Source organism: Rattus norvegicus, chromosome 20 (genome assembly GCF_036323735.1).
Source record: "Rattus norvegicus strain BN/NHsdMcwi chromosome 20, GRCr8, whole genome shotgun sequence".
In the NCBI taxonomy this organism is placed as follows: Eukaryota; Metazoa; Chordata; class Mammalia; order Rodentia; family Muridae; genus Rattus; species Rattus norvegicus.
Genome location: NC_086038.1, coordinates 25,398,186 through 25,410,993, shown reverse-complemented (window position 1 = coordinate 25,410,993; position 12,808 = coordinate 25,398,186). Strand labels below are relative to the sequence as shown.

At 41.6% G+C, this 12,808-nt stretch overlaps 1 protein-coding gene across 11 annotated transcripts in view; it reads left to right on the top strand.

Annotated features, from left to right (window-relative positions):
• The first annotated feature begins 7,550 nt into the window (after positions 1-7,550).
• Positions 7,551-12,808, top strand: part of Herc4 (HECT and RLD domain containing E3 ubiquitin protein ligase 4) — a 74,439-nt gene continuing 69,181 nt past the window's right edge. For 2 of the 11 annotated variants that reach the window (XM_039098757.2, XM_039098756.2), the window contains exons 1-3: positions 7,570-7,938; positions 9,330-9,360; positions 9,748-10,051. In XM_039098757.2, coding sequence (XP_038954685.1) covers positions 9,826-10,051 — 226 coding nt within the window. In that variant the 5' untranslated portion in view covers positions 7,570-7,938; positions 9,330-9,360; positions 9,748-9,825. Of the gene's footprint in view, positions 7,939-7,967; positions 9,021-9,329; positions 9,361-9,747; positions 11,752-12,808 lie in introns of those variants that run through there. The other 9 variants (XM_063279170.1, XM_017601656.3, XM_006256135.5 and 6 more) reach the window with 8 other exon arrangements.

Sequence of the window (12,808 nt, the reverse complement as noted above, 5' to 3'; positions counted from 1 at the left end):
CAATGCTGTCAAAAGTTGTAAGTGGGAGCAATTTGAAACCCCTCTTTAGAGTTTAGCCTGCTGAGCAAAGCTTCCTGTTACAGACGGAACCCAGGGCTGAGCATGGTGGTATATGCCTTAAATCCCAGTACTCTCTAGAGGCAGAGGCAGGCAGATCTCTGTGATTTGGATCTACCCAGATAGTTCCAGGCCAGCCAAGACTCCATGATGATATCTTGCCCCTCCAAAGTTCAACAGATACAACTGGTTTGTTGTGGTGGAGGAACACACAGCATTTTGATTTGCTTCATAAAACCCCTTGTTTACAGAATACATTTCCTTTGATTTAATATGTATATAGATTTTACAAGCAATGTGGACAGCATAGCATTTTTCTTGGTCTAACATTTTTGTTATTTCAGTATGGTTAACCTGTATTAGACAAAGTGAAAGGGACAACTATAATTTATCTCCTAGAACACTGAGTTCTTCTGGTTGCTATTGCTCAACCCCTTAGCTATCAGTTCCTATGCTGTGTTTGTAAGAGTACGGTTTCCAAACGCCAATAAAGATCTGCTTATAAAAATACCAATGCTGGCATGCCCAGTGGGGAAAGACACTGCCTGGTGAGTAGTCTGAAGACCCGAGTTCAATCCCCAGGTCCCACACCAAAGAAGGAACCAATTTCTGAAAGTCGCCCTCCGATTTCTACACACACTCACGTACCTCCCTACCACCCCACCACTCCCAACACTAAATAAACATGTTTTAAAGCTTGAAAGAATGTCAATGATTTAACCTGTCTGTCTGCCTTCTCTTCTTCCTTTTTTTCTCCTCCTCCCCTCCCCCTCTTTTTCCTTCCTCTGTCTCCCAAATACCAGGATTAAAAGCACATGCCACTATGCATGTGGACAACCAATTTTTTTTGTTTTTTGTTTTTTTATTTTTTTACTTTTCCAAAGGAGGCTGACCTGGATCTGCAGGTACAAGCTTGCAATTCCAGCATGCCAGGAGGCTCTATATAGCAGGAGACTCAAGATTGGAGCTACATAGCAAGTTTGAGTCCAGCCTGGGCTGTACAAGACCTTGTCTCAAAAAATTTTAAAACATTAAATGAAGCAAAACAGAAAGGCTGCCCACCACCATGAATAATGACAATAACAAAAACAATTATCAGTAGGCATTTAAAAAAAAAATACCCAGGGCTCAGTGTTGGTGGCGCATGTCATTAAGCCTAGCACTAGAGAGGCAGAGGCAGGCAGATCTCCTGGTCTGGTTTGAGGCCAACCTGGTCTTCAGAGCAAGTTCAAGGCATATAGAGAAACCCTGTCTTGGCCTCCTTCCCCAACTCCCACCCCCAAGTCCAATCAAGTATCTGTATTAGTGGTGTGTGTGTGTGTGTGTGTGTGCATACATGCCACTGCCATGAGTGTGTAGAGGTCTGAACACCTTTAACCACTGGGCCATCTCATACCTACCCCATCTCCCACACTTGTAGTACTTTGGTGATGTCCATTAATAAGAACTCACAGAATGTCTATGCTGTGATTGTCATGAGACAGAACAATTAAAACTATTAAAACTATTAAAACAATAGTTTATCATGCAGTTAAGTCTTTGTTTTTTAACTGTTGCGAAAAAAATAAAACCAACAAAATAAAGTAAAACAACAACAACAAAAACCAACAAGGCAATTTGAGAGCATCTTCTGATAAGGAAGTGTAGTCTCAGCTGGAGCGATGACTAATCTCAAGTGCATGGACACATCCCCCCCATACGCCGTTCTTTTGAGTTACGTCTGCTTGACTGAATGTTGAATTTCTGCAATTAGCTAATGGGAAACAGAGAGTCACATAGTTATTAAAAGAGACCGTTTTTGAGACGGTTCTGGCTTTCAGGATGTAAAGATCACTGCCGTTTCACACAGAGACCGTGAGAAGAAAAGTCAGAAAGGAAATTTGGACTGACAGTGGAGGCTGGGCTAATTGTAATGGGGAAAGTGGAGAAGGTGCTTGCAACAAATACTCACATATATAATTTTTTATGTTGTTGATTTAGTGGAGTATTTCATAACAATATCATCAATAATATTACTTTTAATGTGCCAGGAGTTGTTTCTTCTTTTCTTTTCTTTTTTTTTTTTTTGAGAATAGTACCATTCCCGCCATCCCCTGCCATTACAACTAATGGATTTTTTGAGGTATGTTCTTATGTAACTCAGGCTAACCCTGAACACCATAGCTAGCTAAAGACAACTTTGAACTGATTCCCCTGCCTCCATTTCCCAAGTCCTAGGTATATCGGCATACGGCACCATATTTCAATTATAGATGCTAGGCAGACACTCTACCAACTGCACTTCATTCTCAGCTCAAAAGGCTTTTTAATAATGATTCAAAAGAAAGAAATACTATAATGGACGGAGCATGACTCCTAGCACCGTAATGCCAGCACTTGGAGGTTGAGCCAGGTCCAATGCAGGAAGAGGACGACCTAGGGTGTTTCAGGACAGCTAGGGTTATAGAGTTAAAGATTGTGACTAAGAATGGTCCCAAGGCTCAGAGTTGAATGCTTGATCATCTGGGAGTGGCTCAATTTGGAAAGAATTAGGAGGTGTGGCTTGGTTGGAGAAAGTGTATCACTGCAGGTGAGCCACCCCGGGCTCAGTTTCTCTTCATTCCTGCTCTCCCAGTGCAGACTATGGGTCAGGAAGAACTCTGAGCTCCTTCTCAGTCACCACATCTGTCTGCAGGCCACCATGCTTCCCTCCACAATGATGATGGGCTAATCTCTGAGACTGTACACAAGGTCACTGTTAAGTGTTTTCTCCTTTAAAAGTTGACTTCTTCATGGTATCTCATCAATAGAACAGTGTCAGGGACACTGTCTCAGAAAAATGTAACAAGGGGCTGGGTGCTTGTGCAGAGGACCTCAGTTTAGTTCTCAGCACCCACATGGTGGCTCACATCCATTACTCAATCTTAAAGGGATCAGACACCATATCCGGTCTCTATAGACACCACACACCTTCAAGGTAGACTTACTTGTAGGCAAAACACCTATATACATAAAATAAAAGTCACTTAAAACAAAACAAAAGGAGCTTTTACTGTGAGTCACAGATTACTCTGCTTACAAATTCATCTGTAGAAGTGCTCTCACTGGCTGGAGAGATGGCTCAGCGGTTAAGAGCACTGATTGCTCTTTGGGGAGGGGAAAGGAGGGGAGAGGAGGGGAGGGAGGGGAAGGGGGAAGGGGAGGGGGAGGTCCTGAGTTCAGATTCCACTGGCCACATGGTGGCTCACACCATCTATAATAGGATCTGATGCTTTTTTCTGGGGTGTCTGGGGAGAGTGACAGTGCACTCACGTGGAACATATCGATAAATCTTTAAAAAAAAAAAAGAAAGAAAAGAAAAAGAAGTGTTTTCACTCACAGTGCTGGGAGTGTCTACAGGTTCTTCCAGGAGGTAATTAAAGTAAGTCACAGGGAAAAGACCTAACCCATTATGATTCAAGGCTTTACAAGAACAAAGAAAGGATCTGGAGACAAACAAAACAAAACAAAACAAAACAAAACAAAACAAAACAAAACAAAACAAAAAACAGACAGGTGACCTCAGAGCAAGGAGGTGGCTCTTTGCAAGCAAGGAAGGAGGTTTTTTTTTTTTTTCTGTTTTGGTTTGTTTGTTTTTTCATCCCTAGAAAAACAAAACAACAAAAACAAACAAGCAAACAAAAGCAAACTGCCTACACCTTCATCAGGGACTTCCAGCTTTCAAAACTGGTATAATAAATTACTTAGGTGGTGGTTTTTTCTTTCGTGGTAATGGGGATGAAATCCAGATTCCTGCACTTGCACCCGCTAAGCAAGCACTGTGCCCCTAGCTATATCCCAACCCTAAATTATGTGACTTATGCTACTGAATAATTCTGTTACTTCAGATGCCCCATTTGTGGTATTTTGGTAGTTTTTGAAACAATATAAAAACATCAAGACTGGGGCTGGAGAGATGGTTCAGCGGTTAAGAGCATGGACTGTTCTTCCAGAGGGGACCTGGGTTTGATTCCCAGCAACCACATGGTGGCTCACAACCATCTGTAATGGGATCTGATGTCCTCTTCTGGTGTGTCTGATGACAGTGACACTGTACTCACATACATACATAAATAAATCTTAATCAAGATTTTTTTTTTATCAAAACGCATTATCTGTTCCTGCTGTTTTTGCCTCCACCACTATTAATTTGGATCACTGCAAAGTATGAGGACTTAAACCTTCTTCACCTCTCACGACCTCAGCAATTCTGATCTGTTCCACACCAGACAGTCCTTTTCCCCTAGACCATAGGTTGCTAGACTCCTCTCCTACCTCAGCATGAATTTCGTGTTCATGCCCTACTTGATTGACTGTCTGAATTATACCTTCTACCTGCTTCCAAACACATCTACTGCTACTGTGCTTGATCTACAACCTTCTTTCAGTTCCTCAGAAACACCAAGTTCTTTCCTACCTCAGTGGCTTCATTCAAGGTTAGAAGACCATTTTGGATTTCTCATTTCTTCCTAGGGATTGGATCTCTACCTAAGAGTCATGTAGGCTTGTGAGATTCATGTATGCTTGAGACTAATGTACACCAGTGAGACTCAGGCATACCAGTGAGACTCCAAGCTTGTGAGACTTATGTACACTATTGAGTGTAGCTGAGAATAACAGTGAATTTCTTATTCTATTGCTTCTACCTCATAAGTCTTTCCCATTCCTTCAATTTCCCTTTTTTTTCTCTGAATTACTTTATGGGTTTGTTTTGCCTGCACCTCATGCTCCAGGAAGTCAAAGAAGACATCAGATACCCTACAACTGGAGTTATAGGTGCTTGCGAGCCACCATATGGGTACTGGGAACTGAACACAAGCCCTCGGCAAGAGCAGCCAGTGGTCTTAACTATGCACCTCTCTGGCCCCTTTAGTTTTCATTTATAAAGGCAACTCCTCCATGGAGACTTTCACTACCCATCCTATATAAAGGATTTTCAGTTATCTCCTTTATTATGGCTTGCAATGTACTTCTGTTTGATGGTGGTCCTGACAGAAAAATGAGATCTTGTCTCAAAAAAAAAAAAAAAAAAAGCACAATATGAAAAAAATTAAGCAATGAGACGAGAAAATTTGTGAGTGCTCACACACTCCAATGCTGAAACTATGCTTTCTTAAGTATTTTACCATTTTATACTGTAGTGCCAGGGAAGAGTTGAACCCCCCCCCAAAAAAAAAACCAGACAGGAGCCAATCTGATGTAACACACAGCAGGGCCTTTATTCTATTCCAGCTAGCTTGGGCCCCTCTAACACACCACCATCACACAGGACAGTTTTGGTGGTGGTGGTGGTGGTGATGGGGGAGCCCCGAATGTCTATGGGGCAAGGCTTTATAGTAAGTAGCAAGAAGGCAGTACGTGTACAAGCATCTACTTGGAAAGCTACTGTGGCCTTTAACATAAATGGCGGGAGCTGGCAGTCATATCATAAACTTAATTTCTGTCCCCCTTCTTCATTGTTGGTCGTTAGGCAGGGGGTGGGCTTGTAACCTGGGGGTGCAGGTTTGTTGGGGGAATAACCTGGAGAGGCTGGTCTGTTGGGGATTAGCCTAGAAACTGAAGCTAGGCTCGGGTTTTGCTGGGGGGCAACTTGGAAACTGATGTTAGGTACTAGTCTGTTAGTTTACCTGAGTTCAAACTTAGGTCAGGTTCTCTAAAATGGAGTCTGGACTTAAAAAAGATTTGGCCTCTCAATACTTCTCTAATATACTGTGGTAGTCTGCAACCTTAACTTAGGGACTCTGTGTGATCTTCTTGGGAAAGATCTTTGTAGATACAATCACTTTAAGACAATGAGTTCATAATGCATTAACGTGGGCCCTGATCCAGTTGCTGGCGTCCTTAGAGAAAGGGAAACTTGAATATGGACATCCAAGAAAAACAACAAGTGTAAGGTAGAATCAGGACCTGTAGCAATCACCGGAAACCAGGAATGAAACATGGAAAAAAATTCTTCCCTTGAAACCAGAGGGAATCAACCCAAGGCTGCCTTTCAGACTCCCTGCAACAGCTAGAATGTGATACAACAAATTTCTATTGTCTTAAGAGACTTGATTTGGGGGTAATTTGTTGTAGTCCAGGAAATTAATTTACATATACCAATCTGTAATCATCACCTAATCTGAAATATATTTTTCAATAAAAACAACCAACCAACCCAACCTACTGTGGAATTGATTCATGCCAAAATACCAGGTTCTCATATGGTATTAGCCAGGTGCTATGGCCTATGCCTGCAATCTCAACTATTCTAGAGGGAGGATCCACAAGTTTAAAAGACAGCCAACCTTAATTTTGGTGCCGTTCTTAGTTTGCTAAAGCACCTAGTAAAACCATAACGCTATGTAAAAATAACTATACAGTTTTAAAACTGCATTCTTTTAAGGTCTCTTGTTTTTAAATGAGGCTGTAATTTTATTTATAATTATCCTCTGCTGGAAAGGTCTTGTGCCTCATTCACTTGTGCAGCCCCCTCTTAAGCCAGCAGCACAGTTGTTTTGCACGGGACTACCCCCAACCTGTGTCTTCTTCAAGATTGACACAGACTCATAGATTGATAGCTACCCGGTTTCCTCCTAAGGATAAAGAAGGCATGGAACCTGTGTTTTAAAGGTTAAAATGTCAGCAAGCTACTCCACGCTCTTGGTCTTGGCGTCTTACCGAGCAAATATTTTTTTTTCTTGCCCCAACAAATTGTCCTCTAATTTGAGACACAACAGACAGATTTTAGTATCAAGATGATGTTAAAATTGGCCTGTGAAATCTGAATTTCGTTTTCATGAAGCAGAAAGTGTAACCGTAAGCTTTGTTTTTCTCCGAGTGAAATAGGCTGGGTAATTTAACCTCATATCTTCCAAGGAGTTAGCTGAAAATGTGAACCAACACTGTTCCGGAACCTGAAGCAAGGACGTTGATATTTAGTAAGAATAGGCTAAGCCATTGCTCCAATATATCTCACATGTTCAAATTAGGTCCAGGTGAGTTTAAGGGTTTAAAATGAGCCACTGGGGATTGGGGATTTAGCTCAGCGGTAGAGCACTTGCCTAGCAAGCGCAAGGCCCTGGGTTCGGTCCCCAGCTCCGAAAAAAAGAAAAAAAAAATAAAATGAGCCACTGGCTATTCTAACCGTGTTTGTGATGGTTTCATCTGCTACTTCAAACCAAAATTAGGAAAGGTAGAATAAAATTATGAAAAGACTAGATCCAACAAGAAGAAAGACAATCCAAAATGAAATTTTCACTAAGTAGCCCTTGTCAACGCCGAAGCATTGTTAAAAAGTAATAATAAAATAAAAAAAATAAAAAAAAAAAGAAAATATATTTGACAGCTTCTAACCCTGAAGGCTGCATTAGTGTTTTAGAGCCGGGAACTGTGACACTGCGCAGGCTCCTGGGTCCGAAGGACCCTGGGAAGCCTCCCGCGCAGGCGCGCGCGAATGGGGAAGTGGGCGGGGTCGCGCATGTCCCGCGGTTCACTTCCGGCCAGCCCCTCCCCCCTCCCCCTCCCCCCGCGAAACCACCGCCCCTCTCCCTTGTCGCCAGCCTCTCCCTCGGCTCTCTCCACCCCTCGTGTTCTCCGCCCTGCTCGCCACCAGCCCTTCCCCTCCCGCTCCATCCGGGTCGCTGACGGCTGTCTCTCGGTCGGGAGAGTGCAGGCGGCAGCTTCTCTCTGAGGAACCTGGGAAAGTTTCACCGGAGAGCCGGGCAGCAGAGGCAGCAGTGCTGCGGCCGGGACGCGGGAGGAACCGTGGTAATCGCCGCGGTCGGCTGAAGGAGGAAGGTCTCGGGAGCCGGAGAGCGGTCCTGAGGTCCAGGGAGCGGTCGTCCTCCATCGCCTAGGGCTCTCCCTGTCGTGAGGGACCGGGTGAGTCGTTGCCCCGGTGGGTTCGGGGTAGTGTGACGGAGGCGAGCTCCGCTGGGGCCTTGGTGAAGGGCGCCAGCGTCTTCAGCGTTTCCCGGAGCTGGAGTGTTGCACTGTCCTAAGGGAAAGGGTCTCCCTGGGACCGAGGCTGTGGGGGCCGAGCCCGGTGGGGCGGACTCTCCCCGATTCGCCAGTAGCTGGTCGGTCCGCGAGGATGAGTGTGTGCAGACCATTCCTCTTCTCCGGGCCGCGGGAGCTGATCGTGTGGTGCATGGTCAGGGAAAGAGGAAACCAAACTGCTTTCCGTTCTCCTACCTGTTGCTGACGTGAGAACGTCTTTCCAATACCGGTTCTGACTTTTGGAGTAAAAAAAAAAAAAAGGGTGCCCAAACGAAGCGCGTTGAAATCGGAGATGTGGTCCTGTCTTATGCTAGCCTTGAAAAAAAAAGAGAGAGATACGGAAAGACAATGCAGAACTCTCTGGAACTTTCGAGTTTTGGTGTCTCAAAGGGATGAAACCAAAGTTCTGCTGATGGGAGTGGAGCGAGACAGCTTCGGCACTTTCTAAAGAAACATAAATACAGGAAAATTATGTTTTGAAACCTTAGGTTCGGTGTAAGGAATTTAGGTGATCTTGGACAGCAAGGATAAGACTGACTTCTAGTAGTCCTTCTTAATGCACCCTGGTTTTTAAAGAAATGTGCAGGTTTAGCGGAGAAGGACTAGCTTGTGTCTTTTTTATGTAAATGAAGGTTTTCCTCACGTGTTTGTGCACCATGTGTGTGCCTAGTGCAGGAGGCCAGAAGAGGGCGTAGGGTTGAATTCCCTGGGACTAGTTACACACAGTGTGCAAACAGAGCAGCTATGTGGGTGCTGGGAATTGAATCAGGATCTTTTAAAAGAGCAAGCAGTCCCCTTAACCTTTGAGCCATCTCTCAGCCCCTCATGTATATCTTTTCAAGCCTAGAAGTTATGTAGATTTTCCTATCAAAGTTAATCCCGCCTCCAACCCTTTCTTATTTTGAAAAAAATCAGCAGTCCTGGGATTGTTTACAATTTGTTTTTCATCTTCAAAAGTCCTAGAGGTATGTATACATAAGATTTTTGAAGAAGATAGTTTTACGTAGGAACCACGCATAATCTTTGAATTGGGAGACTTGATATTTAAGCTGAATATTTTTATGTATTATAATCACATTGATTAATTAGAATTAAATTAGTAGAGAGGGTTCGTTGCTAGTATTTTGACTTGTAAAATGGGAGTCAATTGTTTTAAAATTATGACTTGATAAATTCTAATTTTGTATATACCTTATTAGTATAAACAACGAGAAATCTAGTTTAAATTGTGATTTTTTTTTTAAGTTCCATTATTGGTTTTATTTATATTACAGATAAGAACTTCAGTTTTCTGTTGATGTGGAGGTAGGTATCAAGATTGTTGAATTTTTGTGGGCTATGGAGACTGCAAGATTATGTTTCTGCAGTTGTCTGGATACCTGCTTGTTTGGGCATTGGACACATACATGCCTTATGTACTGTTCTCATTAAATGTATTTAAAGGAAAAAAATAATTTCATCAGAGTACTTACTACTGGGTTATATAACAGAGTCAAAGCCAGTTACCATTTTAAGTTTTGCAAAGAATAGGAGAAGGGGATGTCATTTCCTAAACGTTTGTTTGTATATGACCCTAAAAATGAGAGAACTGAGCAGTAGCCCTGAAGCATATTCTAAGTATTGCAGTCCTCATATTGGCTTAACCCTTGATGAGAGAGCAACTTTCTTACCAACTTTTGTTTTTCTCCTCAGACATCGGCTACCTCCAAGTTCCCGGTGCTTCAGAAGGGACTTTTGTATTGAAGCTGGAAGACCAAAGTCATTGCAAGCATGTTGTGCTGGGGAAACGCATCCTATGGACAACTAGGTTTGGGTGGAATTGATGAAGAAATTGTACTAGAGCCCAGGAAAAGTGACTTTTTCGTAAATAAAAAGGTCCGAGATGTAGGATGTGGACTCAGACATACTGTGTTCGTCCTGGACGACGGAACTGTGTACACATGTGGATGTAATGATCTAGGACAGCTAGGTCATGAAAAGTCCAGAAAGAAACCAGGTAAAGGAGATTTTCTGTTTCCAATAATTGACCATTTTACTCCTGAAATGGTGTTTTATATGACGTCTGTAAATCCTAAACTTTCAGGCTTTTTCAAGATTTAATAGCAAAGTAAGAGTTAAACATACTCTTGACTTTACCATGCTTCTTAGGAAGTACATTGGTTTGTGGATTTTTCTGTTTGTTTGTTTTTAATTACTACTGCTAGAATGACCACTGATTATATGTGGTTGAAAACAGTAACAAAAAACCCGTAGACTTCAGCGTTTGTATAGATTATAAAGTTATCGAGATCTTTAATAAGTTCAGCTCTCTTGAACAGATTTTGAATTCCTGATTTGCTCTCTGTGCTGTTTCTGTCCTCCTGGGGGATGGAGGGGAGTGGTGGTAAAAGATTTTTATTTTCATTTACTTGCATAAATTATACCTTCATTCTTCCATTTTATCCCCATTATACTTTACATATGTAATTTTTGTTTTGCTTAGAAATACTGCTTAATTTCCGAATTGCTGTGTCCATGTTTTCAGTGCTAGCTTTTAGGGCTGTGGATCTGAGGTGGTCTGACTGGAGAGATCTAAGCAAAATGTAAAATAATTTATTAGGTAATGAGCATTGGAAACACTTGTCAGCTTTCATGGTCTGTTTTTCTGGATGTTGTATTTAAAGTTAGATAATAACACATTTGAGGTAGAATTGTTAGGTATTTTGCTCTTGGTTGTGGTAACCAGAAGCTACTACAGGAAAGTAGTAAATTCTACGCTTAGTTTCACAATAATGATACGTACTGATTCCCTACGGCAGTCCTTTCTCTTATCTCATTGTGTAAGGTGTTTGTTTGATTTTCTTTGTTTTTCGTAGCCTTGTTTTGACAGATCAACATAGGTATAAACACTCAGGTAATAAATTGAGGTATCTTTCATATCCTCTCGCCACCATTGCCATCCTTAACTCCAAGTATTCTGAATTTGCAGATACTCTAGCTTTTATTCTTTGTGGGCAGGGTCTTAATTTCTTTTCAACATGTCTCCTCATGCTCTGTAACTTGATTTTACTGAATGAATGAGAGCGTTCCCTTAATACAATAGGTCTGATTGTTGTAGAATTCAAAGTAAATGAGTTTTTTTTTTTTTTTTTTTTGTATTATATTTCATGAAAGACTCTCTTAAAGAATAGTACCAGATTTTCATAATCATGGGCATTGAGGTGGGTGTGGGTGGTAATTTACTATCTGTATGTACATTTTGCTTGTGTGGGAATGCTACCTCAAGTTGATATTTTCACGGTGTTGGAACTACATAGTAGGTGTAGGAGTTGCCAGTATGCTTACTTACTATAACTTACTGAGGTTTAGAAATTTTAAATGTTACTTTAATGTTTACATCAGAGCCCTCCTGCCCCCACCCACGCCCCCCACATGCACCAGTAGGTAGTATAAACTTAAACCGAATGGATGAAGTTTGGGGAAAGCTGAGTGCTTTTTGGTCTTGTTGACATTGTGATGGCTGTATTGTGACATCTCTGTCTTCTATGAATTCATCCTGGAAGCATTATTCAGTAATGCAAAGTTGAAGAGTATGCTTCCACTTTCAGACTGACTTACTGCTGTCCACATTGCTGTCCACGGCATACAGAACAATCCTAGAAAAGGAAAGAGGGAAGAAAAAAGAGCTTTGTGTTTCAGAGATTCAGACCTTCAGTTGTGAGTTAAGACATACATAAATGAAGTAACTGAAGAGAATTGAAATTTTCCATGATGTTAGATATATTTCAGGCCTTGGGAATTTGAATGATGAGAAAGATATGTGTGATTGAATTAAAGAAAGGAAGGTTTAAGTTTAATTCTGTTTGTAGTCGTGTAAATAGCCAGTAAATAAATCTGGTGCTAGAATTACTTTAATAAAAGGGGTTGGTGGGGGAGCAGGAGGGCTCAGATCTAAAAGCAAGTCCTGGTTTTCGGATATCCTGAAGTGTAACTTGGCTACAGAGGTGAAAAGACAGGAGCTCAAGGAGGTGTGATTGCTATGAAAGGTTTCCAGCTCTCAACCTCAGGTTTTGTTCCAAGTACATGAGTGGTAAATTTTAATAATGTTTTAACTAAAATTCTCTTTGGAATGATTCTTCAGTGTCTTAAATTTTTTTTCTTTGTTCCTTCTATAAATTGATAAATTTAAGGACTGAGTTTAAAGATAAAGATAAGTCACAAAAAAAGTAGAGAAAAAGCAAGAATTATTTCTGTACAGAGACTGCCTTTATAACCATAATAAATAGTTAGAAGGAGCGAAACTTAGCATCAAGGAATAGTTTACTCAAGTCACACGTAGGAGTTGGCCTTGGTGTGTAGTAGTTCGGACCTGTTGGGAAAGTTTTCTTTTAAAAAAAAAAGATTTATTTATTTAATGTATGTGAGTGAGTACACTATAACTGTCTTAGACACACCAGAAGAGGGTATCAGATCCCAGTACAGATGGTTGTGAATGACCATGTGGTTGCTGGGATTTGAACTCAGGACCTCTGGAAGAGCAGTCAGTGCTCTTAACCATTGAGCCATCTCTCCAGCTTTTCCATTCTGGATATTTTAGGAATCTCATACTTTCTGACACACTTACTGACTTCTTTTATTACACCAAGAGTGTGGTTAGTCCATATCCATCTCTGGTCTCACAGGTATGGCCTCATTGCTGGCTCTTTCTGAATCAGTGCTAGAAAAATGAATGTCTTTTTCGTCCTCATGCATTGTTTCCTACGTAAGAACTTCT